The sequence below is a fragment of the Giraffa tippelskirchi genome, chromosome 11, assembly GCF_054371585.1.
Source record: "Giraffa tippelskirchi isolate mGirTip1 chromosome 11, T2T-mGirTip1v1.2.pri, whole genome shotgun sequence".
Lineage (NCBI taxonomy): Eukaryota > Metazoa > Chordata > Mammalia > Artiodactyla > Giraffidae > Giraffa > Giraffa tippelskirchi.
Genome location: NC_137285.1, coordinates 10,150,489 through 10,165,589, shown reverse-complemented (window position 1 = coordinate 10,165,589; position 15,101 = coordinate 10,150,489). Strand labels below are relative to the sequence as shown.

Here is a 15,101-nt window from a genome sequence, read left to right as displayed (position 1 = left end):
TGCTCCCTGCGTTCTTTGTGGCGTGCTGTGCAGTATTGGAGGATGTGAACATATCCATTCCATTTTCATCAGTGTTCAGACTGTTCCTGTGTGTGGCTTTTATGAATAATGCTGCTGTGAACGCCCTGTTTGTCTTTCATGTACGTTTTCAGTCATTTATTACTGGGTCTGCACCTAAGAGTGGAACACCTTCATCAAAGGATACGTGTGTGTTTCACTCACTAGAAACGGCCAGACAGTTTCCCGGAGGGGTGGTTCATCTTCCATTCCCACCAGCAGTGAGAATCCTAGTTATCTTACATCCTCATCAAAACCTGATATTATTATTCTGTTATTATTATTTATCTTAGCCATTCCGGTGAGAGTCTAATGGTGCCTTATTTTGTATGCCTGTAGGTTTGTGTGTCCAACTTTTTATTCTGGAGAATTTCAGACAAACTCAGAATAGTACAGTGACACCCCCCGTACCCCACTGTCCAGATCTACACACCATCCATCCCTGGCCAGCCCCACCCTATCTTCATGACATCCACTTGCTCCCCTCTCATATTATTTTGAAGTAAATCCCAGAATTTTTGTAATTTCATCTGTAAGTAAAGAATACTTTACAGATAAGAACTTTAAAAAACATAAACACAGGACTAGTACACCTAGAAAATTTAGCCACATTTCCTTAATATCATCAGATATCTAGTCAGCATTCAAGTTTTTAGTTGTCTTAATAATATCATAATTATTTTTCACATTTTTCTTTTGAGTCATATGGCAGTCGGGCGATATGTTTCTTAAGTCTCTTTTAATCTGTAGGTTCCCCTTTTATCTTTTTCTTTTTTGAAATTTATCTGTTGAAGAAACTGGGCTGCTAGTCCTATAGAGTTTCCCAAATCTGGATTTTACCGACTGCATCCCCTGAACACCATCTAGCTTGCTCCTCCCTGCTCCGTATTTGCCTGTAAATTGGTGGCGGGTTCTGGAAGCGTGGTCAGATTCGGGGTGGGTTTGTCTGCTGGGGCTCGGCCCCCTCACCCCTCTTTGCTGTCTCCCCGAAAGCTGCACCAGAGCCAGCTGGAGCTGCAGGAGGTGCGGCTCTCCTACCGGCAACTGCAGGTGAAGGTGGAGGAGCTGACCGAGGAGAGGAGCCTGCAGAGCTCCGCCGCCACCAGCACGTCCCTCCTGTCCGAGATAGAGCAGAGCATGGAGGCCGAGGAGCTGGAGCAGGAGAGAGAGCAGGTGCTGGCGCCCCCCCGGCCCTCCCGCTCAGCCCACACCTGGGTGCCGTGGTCTGCATGTGTGCGAGCCCCTCGGCCTGCTAGGTGGAGATGTCCTGCAGTAGCCTCTTAGGAAATACTTGTTGACTAATCAGCCTTAGAACTCTGGTATTGACAGGGTTCTGGAACATTAGTGATCCATCTAATTGGCTTCTTTTCATATTACCCGTAATCACTCATTCCTCTAATTATAGGGGGACTTCCTCCAAAAGTAACTGACTATATCAAGAAGTGCTTTATGTGCAAATGGGAGGGACTTGAGGGCAGAGTATATAAGAACTGGGAGTCTGTGCAGTTGTGCGGGAGAAGGAAATGGCTACCCACTCCAGTGTTCTTGCCTGGAGAATTCCATGGACAGAGCCTGGCGGGCTACAATCCATAAGGTCGCAAAGAGTCAGACACAACTGAGCAACTATGCACACACAATTGTATGGGGCCCAGAATAAGTATATGTTTCTTGGGACAAGTAATTTAAAAAAAAACTTCCTAGAACTAGATTCTTGGATTCGTATACTAGAAAAAGACGGCTGCTGGCCATCTTCTCCAGAGTCCCTAACCAGGAATAATTCTTTGTGGGGCAGCTGAGACTGCAGCTCTGGGAAGCCTACTGCCAGGTGCGCTATCTCTGCTCCCACCTGCGGGGAAACGACAGTGCTGACTCGGCCGTCTCCACGGACTCCTCGATGGACGAGTCTTCAGAGACGTCGTCGGCCAAGGACGTGCCAGCGGGCAGCTTGCGCACTGCCCTGAATGAGCTCAAGAGACTGATCCAGAGCATCGTGGACGGCATGGAGCCCACGGTAAGAGGCCCCGCTGAGAGCTCCGGGCTCTGCAGGGCCTGGAGGCTGAAACCAAGTCCAGAAAGTGAGGTTAGCCCTGGAACCTGGAACCTAATAAAGTCTGCAAGAATGCCTTCTGAGCCCTTGTTGGAGTTCACTCCCCACGGGAGAGCAGGCACAGGGTCCGATGTGGGGCCAGGGGCCCCTAGAGTCCCTCCCTGCAGGCTCGGTGCGGACGAGGCCTTGGGGCCTCGAGTGTGAGCCCTTTGCTGAGAGGCTTTGAACGTAGAAAGTTGGATCCTGATAAAAACTGCAAGTTGTTCTTATGTTGCCACTGGTCCTGGTGGTGGAGGTAACCGTGAACAGGCAAACTTAAAAGATCTGAAGCTTCTGCTCAAAGGATAGGGGTGAGCTCGGAAAGTTGAGACAATCAACAGCCAGGCCTTTTAGAATTCCAGACGTGGCTCCTCTGGTGCCGGAGAGGAACATTCCCTCGGGCTTCCCAAGCAGACAGGCCTTTCTTCCCGCTTCGTGTCAGATTCCTGTCAGACTCCGCCTCCATTTACACCCACAGCTCGAGGGCTGCTGTTTCTCTTCAGGTTCCTCCTCCTGCAGGATGGTTGCGTCTCTCTCTCCGTTTTAGGTGAAGTTAGGTGAGAGGGTGGCTGTCCTGCCGAGGTGGTTCGTGGGACTCACTGCAGTGCGGAGGCCGGGTCAGCGTGGGAAAGCGAGCTGGCAGAGGGAGGTGTGCTCTTGGGGCCATGCAGTTTCCCTTCTCCAAAGCCTGAAACAAAATAAACTTCTAGTTATTGTCTGCACATTGAAATTGAGCAAGACAGCCTCTCTTCTCTAACCGTCTGTTTCCTCCTTCTTCTGCTTCTCTTTTCTTCTCCCACCCCCCCTACCTTGCTCTTCCCCAAACCGAACCATCTCCCTGCTCCCCTCCCCTCTTCATCTCTCCCACTAACCATCTCCCCACTCCCCTCCACTCTCACCGCCTCTCTGCTTGGCCGGCTGACTCTTCTGCTGTCAGAGCTCCCGGAGAATTGACGATGACTCCTTAGAAGAACAGATAAGGCAGACCAGTGAGGATTCAAGAGCCCTGAGGGAACTCATGGAGGGAGAGAGGGGTAAACTGAGGCAAAGCCTGGAAGAGCTGCAGCGGCTCCACAGTCAGGTGAGCACCCCTGTCCTCAGCCCAGTGCAGGGTGTGCAGGGGCTCCTGCCCCCTGGGACCCCCGTGAGCCCCCCTCTCCATGTCTCTCTGAGAAGGGCTCTCCTCTGACGGTCGGACCCTCGGGGTAGTGACCTGAAGCTGAGGTGAGCTGGGTGTCTTCAAGAGAAGTCAGTCCTCCGATTTAGACCACAGTGCGATCGTGAGGAATGAGAACAGCCGAGGGACTTCCCTGGTGGTCCAGTGGCTAAGACTCTGTGCTCTAGTGCAAGGGGCCTGGGTTTGCTCCCTGGTCAGGGAACTAGATCCCTTATGCCACAACTAAAAACATCCCGCCACAACTAAGAATAGCTGGCCCTCCATTTCCTCCAGGACTCCCGGCCCTCTACAGAGCCTGAATAACCGGGTGGATTCTGATAGTTCGAGTGCCACAGCTCCCAAGACACATTTGGATGTTTGTCCAGCAGCTTCTGAGCAGGGAAGTTTGCAAACCAGGGGACAGGTGATCCTTGAGGGCCTGAGCTCTCTTTTGTGAGTGCTGTCACCTCTGCCACCCTGTGTTTCAGCTTTTGAGGCACTTCTACTCTCGCTGTTCCCTTCCTGTTTGATCATGACTTCATCTCTTGAGAACACTGGAGAAAGACATCTGTATTCTGATCTGAAAAGTTTTAAAGGGCTTAGGAGCATCCCCACCCAAAAAGGAGCTTCTAAAATCTACCTAGGAGATAAATAAAAGCTCTTCCTTGTGACTGGAGTCCTGTATGGAGGTTCTGTCCCATTTGCGGGGGACACCAGACAGGTGCCCCTTTAAACCCTGCTCCCTTCGGTCCTTGTCCAAAGCTAGTCCTCCCTTCCTGCTACAGGAAGACTTTCCTGAAAGATGGAATTTAAGCCGGGCTTTCACTTCATTCAGGATTTCTTAAATGTAAAGGAGCTTATAGAAATAAACTTCTGCCTTTTGGGGTTGTACCTGTTAGACTTCCCGGTATTATTCTCTTGGAAGAGACTGGGAGACAAGCCATTACTGCTCTCTTCTTTTTGTGAGTGACCAGATAAGAAGGGCAGAAGGATGCTACTGAAAGCTGTATCTTATTCCTGACCAAGCCCTGGGGAGTAGGTTTGGGCAGCTAGAGACACTCTTGTGCCTAAAACCTAAGACCCTCTGGTGGTCGTTTGGCCAGAGGGGTTGGCGGCAGGTTCCAAACAGGAAGAACAGAATGCAAAAGAAAGTGGGCCTTAAAGTTATTTGGATTAATAAAAGCTGCTTTGTTGCTTCTAGAAGCACAAGAGGGCATTATTTGACCCAGAAACATAAGGTAGAGGTTGCTGAGAATCTACTATGGAACTGTTAATGTTTAGGAAGCCATCTCTACCAGAGAATTTTCCTTAAAAGTTCAACTGATAACTGATTTAGATCAATTCCTATGGATTCCCTTTCAAAAAAACAAAACCCATCAAGCACATGGTTATGTTCAGTCCCACATAGGATATAGAGTTGGGCCTCTGCCAGGCTCATCGCTCCCTACAGGCTCAGTCAGGGCCACAGACCTCTCAGCCAAGTTGTGTCATCCAGGAGCGTCCCTTAGGAGGAACACCAACTCCCAGGGCAGTGGGTAATGCAGGGGGAGTCACCAGGGCCGTGGAAATGGCAGCTGTCAGGGCAGGCAGAGGTGCCTCCTGCCTGCACATGCCTGTGCCCCGAGACCCTGAGAGGCTCAGATGGATGTAAGATGAAGGGAGTCAGACCAGCTTTGTACACTTTGGGGAGCCCGGCTCAGACAGGTGACGTGGGACTGAGGTCCAGCCTCACCAACGGATGGTCCCACCTCCACTCCCGCTGTTTTCCTGCCTGAGTGTTCTCTCCTGGAAACAAGGCCGGAGGTAAAAGGTGTGTGGGACCTCGACGGTCAAGTGCCCACAGTTACCCACCCCTCAGAAGCCTACCCAAATTCCAAAATAAAAGAGAGCCCAGGTTTAATTGATCATCACCTGTTTGAGGCAAAGCCCCATAGCCAGACCTGCAGACTTGCCCCTGCCCTCGTGCTGGCTGTGGAGAGCTCCGTGTGCCCCGCCCGGCCCCCTCTGCCCCATCCTTGCAGCTCTCCAGGGAGGGCTGGCCATGGGGTCTGGAGCTGCTGCCCGGAGGCAGGAGGACCTGCCGGCAACGTGACAAGTAGTTCTCCCAGGCCAGTACACCGGGTCCTGGGAGGCACAGTAAGAGAAACAGTCCCACCCCATCATTTGGCTCCTTTATGCTTGACTGAAGCACACGCCAGTTACTCCAGGGATGTGAACACTCAGGGGAGCGTGAGCTGGAAGCAGTGGAGGCTCTCACTGATGAGATCTGGGTGACCCCTCCTCTGAAATCTCAGCATGTTCTGTCTCCTCCGTCTTCCCAGCCACTGTCCCCTTCAGACCTTCATTCTTTCACACCTTGCCTTTGGTCATCACTTCCCCAGCCACTCACCCTTCATGTGGTCTGGAGCTATCTTCCTGAAACATGACTTGAAGGTGGGACACCCCTTGCAACATTCTAGATTGACTTGCCATCATCAAACCCCAATGGGCCCACGGTCTAGCTGCATCCCGCCATCTAGCCTCTGCTCCTATTGTTTCCCTCTAACCGCCTCTGCTTTAGCAGAGTTGAACGTAGGCTCCAGATGGGCGTGGCATGGGCTGCCCTTGCATTCCCACAGCTGGGGCTTTTCTCCCGGTCTTTCTCTCTCCCCTGCACATGCAGCCCTCACCGTCCTTCAAGTTCCTGATCAGGTGTCACTTCCTCCTCGGAACTCTCCTGCCTCCCTTGCTCAGGGAGTCCCTGGCCCCGCTTTGTCATGGTTACCCTCACTCCCTTCTCACCTTCCCAGTCCAGCCTTAGTGGACCGCCTACGAGGGTAGGCTCCAGGTCGGACACACCTCTCTGTCTTCTCCTAAAGCGTCTAGTGCATGCAGTGCCTTACCTAGAGCAGACACTCAAATGATGGTCAGCCCTGGATGTATGACCTCAGGATGTTTCCTTTGATGCTGTTCAATTTCAAGGACAACCACCTTAATGGGGAAGAGTGGATTTAGGGGTGGCTGTAACCTAAGTCAGCAGATAAGCCAGCTGTTAGCTGGGAGGTCCTCCGTGTGGGGGAGAGAAGGGGTGGCGCTTACGCTCTGAGCTGGGCCCTTGATGTTATTTATTTCATTTGATCCTCACAACAGCTTGATGGCGGAGAATAGTTCCTTTCATTCCTGCTTTTTATCAAATTCACGTGCAACTCAGAGCAGGTAAATCCTTTGTCACTCCTAAGCTGGCAGTCTCTGCCTTGGTCAGGTTTTCCAGGCTACAGCAAAAAGTTCTTGTGGAGTTTTATCTGGAGACTATGACATGTTGGCATTTCCTGCCTAGCACGTAGTTTTATCTGTCGCTGACTCAGCTGGCAGAACACCTGGCTGGCTCGAGGCCACGTCAGGGCTCATTTGGTCTGAGGAGGGCTGTCTTTCTCTGCCAGGTGCTTTCTGGGTCTTGGGTTCTGGCCTACCAGGCTGCAGAACCTGCTAAGAATAGGGTGAGGCTGGGCTTCTCACCTGATGCCTTGTCTGCCTCAGAGCTCACTGCACCTGCATGCCCTGGCCTCTATGGGTGCCCAGTACCCCGAGGCTCATCACCGGCACGTCCCCACCATGGAAGCACAGAGCACCAGGCCCTGACACTCCCTCCTGTGCACCTGAGAGTGCAGAGGCCACTGCACTCAGTGACAGGTTGTCCTGTATCCTTCACTGGTGTGTGTCCTCTGATTTGCTCCTGAGTGGCTGCTACCCCCGGAGCTGGCACCTCTGTTGTCTAGGCTTATAGAGCCCAAGCTATCTCAGGAGAAGCTTGATCTTCAGCCTTAGTCCTGGGGCCTTTGCTCAGCTTCACTGTCAAGGTGATCAGATCTGGGCCTTGAAGAGCAGAAAGGTGATGTCTTTCCCCTTGTGGGAGGGACAGACCCAGATGGATGGATCCTTCCTTGGAAAAATGTCAAAGTATGTGTAATAGTTAATAAGAGGGCAGGGTCAGGCGTCCTGAGTCGTCTGATCCTATCGACTGTGAGAAGGAGGGTTCCCCACCTTCCATTCATTCAACAAATATTTATTGAAAGCTCTACCAGGCAGGGTTTCTGGTTGCAGACAACTGAAACTCACTCAGCTTAACTTGAGCAGAAAAATAATATACTGGAATTAAATCTGAAAACTCACAGAATCAATAAGCAGGCTGGAGAACTGAGCTCCAAAACAGGAAGGAGCCATGGGCAGTGGGGTAACAAGCCATCTGCTATCCATGCAGTAATCTCCCACTGGCCAGTGGCTTTGCTGTACCCCCAAGAGCTGTAGCCCCAGGTAGGGGCCCAGGTACCTAGGAAAGGAGGTCTCTTCCTTTGGCTTCCTTAGTGGGTGGGCATGCCCTGTCTCCTGCTGAGGCTAATGCAACTAGGAGTGCCCCAGATAGGAAGGAATTCTGGGTGCTTGACAAGCCCCAAAATGACAACCGTCCAGTGCACAGGCACTCGGGGATTAAGCATTGTTTCTGGTCAGGCTCTGAGACACACAGATGGATAGGAAACGCTTCTCGCCACGGCGGAGCACAAGGTGTGCGAGAGGGTGGGGTAATCTCTGGTCGCCGAGGGAGCCACCAGGAGGGGCGCCTCACCACCAAAGGTTGACTCCCCGTGAGTGGGCTCTGGTGCCATTCACAGAGGCATGGACCATAGAGAAGGTAAGAGGCTTGAAGTGAAATGTGACGTTTTTTAGCCTAAATTCCCTGTGGCTTTGACCTGGGGAGCTGAATGAAGAAGACGGGAAAGCCAGGCTGTGTCTAGTGCTGTCGCAGAAATGGAAACCAGGTCCCAGGCTCTGGGGCCAGCCAGGGCCTGTGTGGGGCACAGGGCGGTGTTCCATGTCGAGTGGAAGATGACTGGAAACAAAACTCGAGTCCGTATCCCCCAAAATGTGTTCCAGGGCCCTGGTGCGCATGTGGCCTTCACTCACCAGCTCCCAAAGAGTGCCTGCAGGTGAAGGAGGCGCCGTGGTGTGCACGAGGGGACCAGGCCCCCGGTGCAGCTCGGGGCTGAGCGCCCCCGTCCACCGAGCTCCAGCCTCGCGTGTGGTCCCCTCCCTCCTGGAGCAGGGGGCAGCGGGAAGTCACCAGCCTGCCCCGCACACAGGCCCTGAGCCCACCTGGGCCTGTTCTCTCCTCCCTCGGGAGGGAGACACCCCAGGCTGGCAGCAGTGGTGTGCTGTGTTCATCCCCTTCATCTCCCATTAGGTGACACTGCTGAGCGTGGAGATGACTGCCCTGAAGGAGGAGAGAGACCGACTCAGAGTGCCATCTGAGGACAAGGAACCAAAGGAGCAGCTTCAGAAGGCCATCAGGGACCGGGATGAGGCCATCGCAAAGTGAGTGGGCACGACTTGTTTAACTTTAACTTCAGGTATTAATAACACGAGAATGTGCTCAGTCTTAGGTGTTAAATCATACAGAAGAATACAAAACTCAAAGAGTTTCCCTGCTATTCGGGAATTTCTCACTCCCCATCCCGTTCTTCTTCCCAGACAGACACTACTGTTAAAAGTCAGGTATGCATTTTTTGTAGATTTTTTACATATGTGTATGCAGGTGTATATGCAATACAGTTTTTGTGGACTTTAAAAAAATCAGTGAGATGATGCTCTCTACATGAGTTTTTTTTAGTTATTTGTTTTCACTTATATCTTAGCATTCCAATTTCATTACGCGTGCTCAGTTGCTTCAGACATGTTCGACTCTTTTCAACCCCACGGACTGTAGCCCACCAGGCTCCTCTGTCCATGGAACGCTCTAGGCAAGAATACTAGAGTGGGCCAATCTCATTTTCTGTATACACACACACACTCTTTTTTTCTGTTGTTGTTGTTGTTTTGCTATTCACCACAGACATTTTCAAGCACACACACAAAAGCAGAAAACAAGACGATTCCGACCTACCTACCTCTCAGTTTCAACACTGATGCACGACGTGGCCGGTGCTGTTTCACCTGTAGCCATCCATCTCCTCCCCTCCCCTTCTGGGCCATGTTAAGGTAGATCACGAGACATGTCATCTCATCCATAAACATTTTCACAGAAATCTCTACCAGAAAAAGACTCTTTATTGTAAAACACACGCCAGAAATATCACACGGGAAAAAAACTTCAGTTTCTTAATATCATCTAGTATCCAGTGTTCAGTTTTCCCCAGTTGTCCCATAAATGTCTTTTGATGCTCGGTAAGAATCAGACGCCAAAGTCCAACACACTGTTTAGTTGTTATGTCCCTAAAGGTTGTAACTTCCCCCTCTCTTTTTTTTTCGATTTGCATTTATTGAAGAAACCTGCCCTTTTAATTGAGGCTTGCCTTGTAGCTAAGTTGGTAAAGAATCTGCCTGCAGTGCAGGAGACCCAGGCTCGATCCCTGGGTCTGGAAGATTCTCTAGAGAAGGAAATGGCAACCCACTCCAGTATCCTTGCCTGGAAAACCTCATGGACAGAAGAACCTGGTGGGCTGCACTCCATGGGGTCGCAAAGAGTCGGGCACGACTGGCTCTTTTAATTCATAGTTTTCCTACATTCTGAGTTTGACTGCATCCCCAGAGTGTCACTGAACATTTTTCTTTATCTTTGTTAATTTCTAGTAAACTGGGTCATTTTTAAATAATGTTTGGGGCTTTCTCTGGCAGAGAAGAAATGCATAAATGCGTTCTTGTACATTCAAAATATGTGGCAGTACAAAGGCAAAGACCATATTTATTTTCCATCCTCCTGAAAATTATTTTTGTCACACATTCACTCTGTTCTGTTCATTGAGTATAAGGAGATAAAGGGTACTAAAAATGTGTCTGCTTTGCAGGCTTTATAACACATTAATAACAACATTTGTGCATCACTTTACTGCTTACAAAGCATCCTTTAATCCTCCTAGCCACAGTAAGAAGTAGAGCTTTTTAATCCCAATTTTACAGATGAGGGTGTTTCCCCAGGATCACAGCCAGTGCTGATCACTGGCCTTCACCTCAGTCTCAGGCTCCTTTCCCCTTACCTCAGGGCTGCTTGGCAGAAAGCTAAAAGGAGCTTATTTAAAAGAATTTGTAAATAGATACTATTTGCCTTTTTAAGAAGTAATATGACATTTTAATTTCTGACTTTAAAATTCCCCAGACCTTCCCTTTTCATTTTCATATACCATTGTCCCCTCCCTTCTGTTCTCTTCAGTCATTTGCATCATTTCCATTTTGGTTTTACGTTTGGGTCCCCTTTTCTGTCTGGTCAGAATCTCCTAGCAGGTTGTCTTTCAATTTCCAGTTCATTTTGGAATTATCCTCAGTGAGAATCACAAACCTTCACTATCTTTGCCATTCCTGGTGGTTGTAGTTCAGTTCAGTCACTCAGTCGTTCCGAATCTTTGCAACCCCATGGACTGCAGCACACCAGGCCTCCCTGTCTATTACCAACTCCCAGAGTTCACCCAAACTCATGTCCATTGAGTCGGTGATGCCATCCAGCCATCTCATCCTCTGTCGTCCCCTTCTCCTCCTGCCTTCAATCTTTCCCAGCATCAGGGTCTTTTCTAGTGAGTCAGTTCTTCCCCTCAGGTGGCCAAAGTATTAGAGTTTCAGCTTCAGCATCAATCCTTCCAATGAATATTCAGGACTGATTTCCTTTAGGATGGACTGGTTGGATCTCCTTGCAGTCCAAAGGACTCTCAAGAGTCTTCTCCAATGGATGTAGTTACTGAATACTTGAATTGTTGTTCAGTTGCTCAGTTGTGTCTGACTCTTTGCAACCCATGGACTGCAGCACGCCAGGCTTCCCTGTCCATCACCAACTCCCGGAGCTTGCTCAAACTCATGTCCATCGAGTCAGTGATGCCATCCAACCATCTCATTCTCTGTCGTCCCCTTCTCCTGCCCTCAGTCTTTCCCAGCATCAGAGTCTTTTCCAGTGAGGCGGCTCTTCTCATCAGATGGCCAAAGCATTGGAGCTTCAGCATCAGTCCTTCCAATAAATATTCAGGATTGATTTCCTTTAGGATTGACTGGTTTGATCTCCTTGCAGTCCAAGGGACTCTCAAAAGTCTTCTCCAACACCACAGTTCAAAAGCATCAATCTTTCAGTGCTCAGCTTTCTTTATGGTCCAACTCTCACATCCATACATGACTACTGGAAAAACCATAGCTTTGACTATACAGACCTTTGTCAGCAAAGGAATGTCTCTGCTTTTTAATACGTTGTCTAGGTTTGTCATAGCTTTTCTTCCAAGGAGCAAGCATCTTTTAATTTCATGATTTCAGTCACCATCTGCAGTGATTTTGGAGCCCAAGAAAATTAAGTCTGTCACTGTTTCCATTGTTTCCCCAACTGTTTGCCATGAAATGATGGGACCAGATGACATGATCTTTGGTTTTTGAATGTTGAGTTTTAAGCCAGCGTTTTCACTCTTCTCTTTCACCTTCATCAAGAGGCTCTTTAGTTCCTCTTCACTTTCTGCCATAAGGGTGGTGTCATCTGCATATCTGAGTTTATTGATATTTCTCCCAGCAATCTTGATTCCAGCTTGTGCTTCATCCAGCCTGGCATTTCACATGATATACTTTGCATATAAGTTAAATAAGCAGGGTGACAATATACAGCCTTGATGTACTCCTTTCCAAATTTGGCACCAGTCCATTGTTCCATGTCGGGTTCTAACTGTTGCTTCCTGACCTGTATACAGGTTTCACAGGAGGCAGGTCAGGTGGTCTGGTATTCCCATCTCTTTCAGAATTTTCCACAGGTTGCTGCTATCCATACAGTCAAAGGCTTTAGTGTAGTCAGTGAAGCAGAAGTAGATGTCTTTCTGGAACTCTCTTGCTTTCTCTGTGATCCAACAGATGTTGGCAATTTTATCTCTGATTCCTCTGCCTTTTCTAAATCCAGCTTGAATATCTGGAAGTTTACGGTTCATGTACTGTTGAAGCATGGCTTGGAGAATTTTGAGCATTACTTCGCTGGCATGAGGGATGAGTGCAGTTGTGCAGTAGTTTGAGCATTCTTTGGCATTGCCTTTCTTTGGGATTGGAATGAGAACTGACATTTTCCAGTCCTGTGGCCCCTGCTGAGTTTTCCAGATTTGCTGGCATATTGAGTGCAGCACTTTCACAGCATCATCTTTTAGGATTTGAAATAGCTCAACTGGAATTCTATCACCTCCACTAGTTTTGTTCGTAGTGATGCTTCCGAAGGCCCACTTGACTTCACACTCCAAGATATCTGGCTTTAAGTGAGTAATCACACCATCATGATTATCTGTGTCGTTAAGATGTTTTTTGCATAGTTCTTCTGTGTATTCTTCCCCCCTGTTATTAATATCTTCTGCTTCTGTCAAGTCCATACCATTTCTGTCTATTGTGCCCATCTTTGCATGAAATGTTCCCTTGGTGTCTCTAATATTCTTGAAGAGGTCTCTAGTCTTTCCCACTCTATTATTTTCCTCTATTTCTTTGCATTGTTCACTGAGGAAGGCTTTCTTTCTCTCTCCTTGCTATTCTTTGGAAGTCTGCATTTGGATGGGTTTATCTTTCCTTTTCTCCTTTGCCTTTAACTTCTCTTCTTTTCTCAGCTATTTGTAAGGCCTCCTCAGACAACCATTTTGCCTTTTTGCATTTCTTCTTCTTGGGGATGATTTTGATCACCGCCTCCTGTACAGTGTTATGAACCTTCATCCATAGTTCTTCAGCCACTCTGTCAGATCTAATCCATGGAACCTGTTTGTCACTTCCACTCTAAGGGACTTGATTTAGGTCATACCTTAATGGCCCAGTGGTTTTCCCTACTTTTTTCAATTTAAGTATGAATTTTGCAATAAGGAGTTCATGATCTGAGCCACAGTCAGCCCCTGGTCTTGTTTTTGCTGACTATATAGAGTTTCTCCATCTTTGACTGCAAAGAACATAATCAGTCTGATTTCGGTATTGACCATCTGGTGATGTCCATGTGTAGAGTCGTCTCTTGTGTTGTTGAATGCTGCTACTGCTAAGTCGCTTCAGTCGTGTCCGACTCTGTGCGACTCCATAGACGACAGCCCATCAGGCTCCCCCGTCGCTGGGATTCTCCGGGCAAGAACACTGGAGTGGGTTGCCATTTCCTTCTTCAATGCATGAAAGTGAAAAGTGAAAGTGAAGTCGCTCAGTCGTGTCCGACTCTTAGCGACCCCATGGACTGCAGCCTATCAGGCTCCTCCATCCATGGGATTTTCCAGGCAACAGTACTGGAGTGGGGTGCCATTGCCTTCTCCAGTGTTGTTGAATAGCAGTGTGGTATTTTAGAGTGAGACCATACTGTTTTGAATAACAAAGGGTGAAATTGTGTCAAACAATTAGGGAATAAAATGGTAAAATTAGGGTGCTAATTGTGGAAGCCCAGTAAGTTAGAAGTAGAGTCTGGTTTGTCAGCTAGAGAAACAGAAGAGAGCTGGCCATCAGGCTCTGACCACCCTCCGTCATCTGCACAGGAGGTGGGGGATACAGCCAGAGAAAGTACCAGGGTGTAGGAGAGCAGAAGAAAGAAGTTGTCCAGTCCCCTCCCTTAAAATGAGTGCACCTAGCCCAAACACCTGGGTGACAGGAAATTACCAAGTCTCCATGAAACCTTGAAATGCATGCCCTCGCCTGCTGCCCATGGAGGCAAGTCAGCCTCCTGGGGTCTGACGGAACAGATTTGTGAGTTCTCCTTCCTGAGTAGGGAGGATTTGGGAGTGAGGCCCTGTCCTTCCTGGCCCTGCCCTCGGAGTGTTACATCACTCCAGGAGGGTTCTTTTTCTGTCCCTCACAAGTGAAATTCTGGGTATACAGAATTCAGACAAGACCTAAGGAATCATTGAAGTGTGGGGCAACCATACATTTGTGTAGGGCCGTAAGAGTTTTATATACATCATCTCTGATCTTGGCTGTGTTTTAGAATCCTCCCCACCCCAACCCCAGGGCCCTCTCCAGAACAGTTCTTCAGTCTGAACCTCTGGGTTTGGGGCAGCTCCCACCCCATGATTCTAATATGCAATAAGGGTGAGACTCTCCCCCAAGAAGAATAATTTCCCTCTCTTCACTGGACAGCAAAAACCTTAAGGTGATCAGAAAAATTAACAATTTTATCTCCTTTTAGGTGAGAGGTCCTCAGTGAAAAGAAATCCCGGGCTGGCATCTGCGTTTACACAAGCAGAGGGCTGAGTTACTAGTGGTTTCATTTAAACAAGGAATTCGCCTAACCCTTTGAAATATTCATTTTTAAAACTTACTAATGTATTGATCAGGGGCTTCTGCAGCTTTGTTTTCCTTGTTTTGGGCTTTCTCATGAATGATAAGCTCCAAGATGCCCTAGTGAGTAAACGTTCCGAGGGTGCCATCCCAGGCTGTGAGTGACACCTAGGCCCTCAAGGTGGGCCCAGCTCAAGGGCTTTCTGGAAGGAAAGGGTTACTCTCTGTGCCCGGCGGGCTGCAACTGCCCCTGGACCTGTGCCCCTCCGGCAGCGGCATTAGTCAGCACATTCCGGGGTCTTCAGGCTGTTCGTGGCGCCACCTGCCGGGAGACGCCCGTAAGCTCAGGAGTTTTCCCTGCCGCGAGGCGCCAGGGGTTTGCGCTGACGTTCCAGGAGCGCGGGGTGGGCCAGCCGGGCGTCCGTGGCAACCGGCGCCAGGCAAGGAGTTCCGCCGCTCGCCACCAGCCAATAGCAGCGGCCGTGACGGGAGCAGCTTGCGGCACTTGAGACACCGGCGCTCATTGGCCAGGCTCGGCTCCTGTCCTCGGCAGCCGCAGTGCGGGTAGGCGGGCCCGCTGCGGTAGGCCTGGAGCATCCGGGGGAGGGT

General features: G+C 49.4%; 1 protein-coding gene and 1 long non-coding RNA gene across 8 annotated transcripts in view; one reads left to right on the top strand and one right to left on the bottom strand.

Moving 5' to 3' along the window:
- Positions 1–15,101, top strand: part of LOC145527893 (BICD family-like cargo adapter 1) — a 78,999-nt gene that overhangs the window by 58,515 nt on the left and 5,383 nt on the right. For 4 of the 7 annotated variants that reach the window (XR_014069974.1, XR_014069973.1, XM_081546241.1 and 1 more), the window contains exons 5-8: positions 1,051–1,230; positions 1,850–2,068; positions 3,081–3,224; positions 8,515–8,645. Coding sequence is in view for 4 of the 7 variants with exons in the window: in XM_081546241.1 (XP_081402367.1) it covers positions 1,051–1,230; positions 1,850–2,068; positions 3,081–3,224; positions 8,515–8,645 (674 nt within the window). In the remaining 3 variants the exon portion in view is untranslated. Of the gene's footprint in view, positions 1–1,050; positions 1,231–1,849; positions 2,069–2,690; positions 2,793–3,080; positions 3,225–8,514; positions 8,646–15,101 lie in introns of all 7 variants that reach the window. The other 3 variants (XM_081546243.1, XM_081546242.1, XR_014069972.1) reach the window with 2 other exon arrangements.
- LOC145527904 (uncharacterized) lies at positions 815–5,456 on the bottom strand. Its single transcript, XR_014069990.1, has 2 exons — positions 3,043–5,456; positions 815–2,831 (listed from the first exon to the last, which is right to left on the bottom strand). It is a non-coding gene; the product is annotated as an uncharacterized LOC145527904 (long non-coding RNA).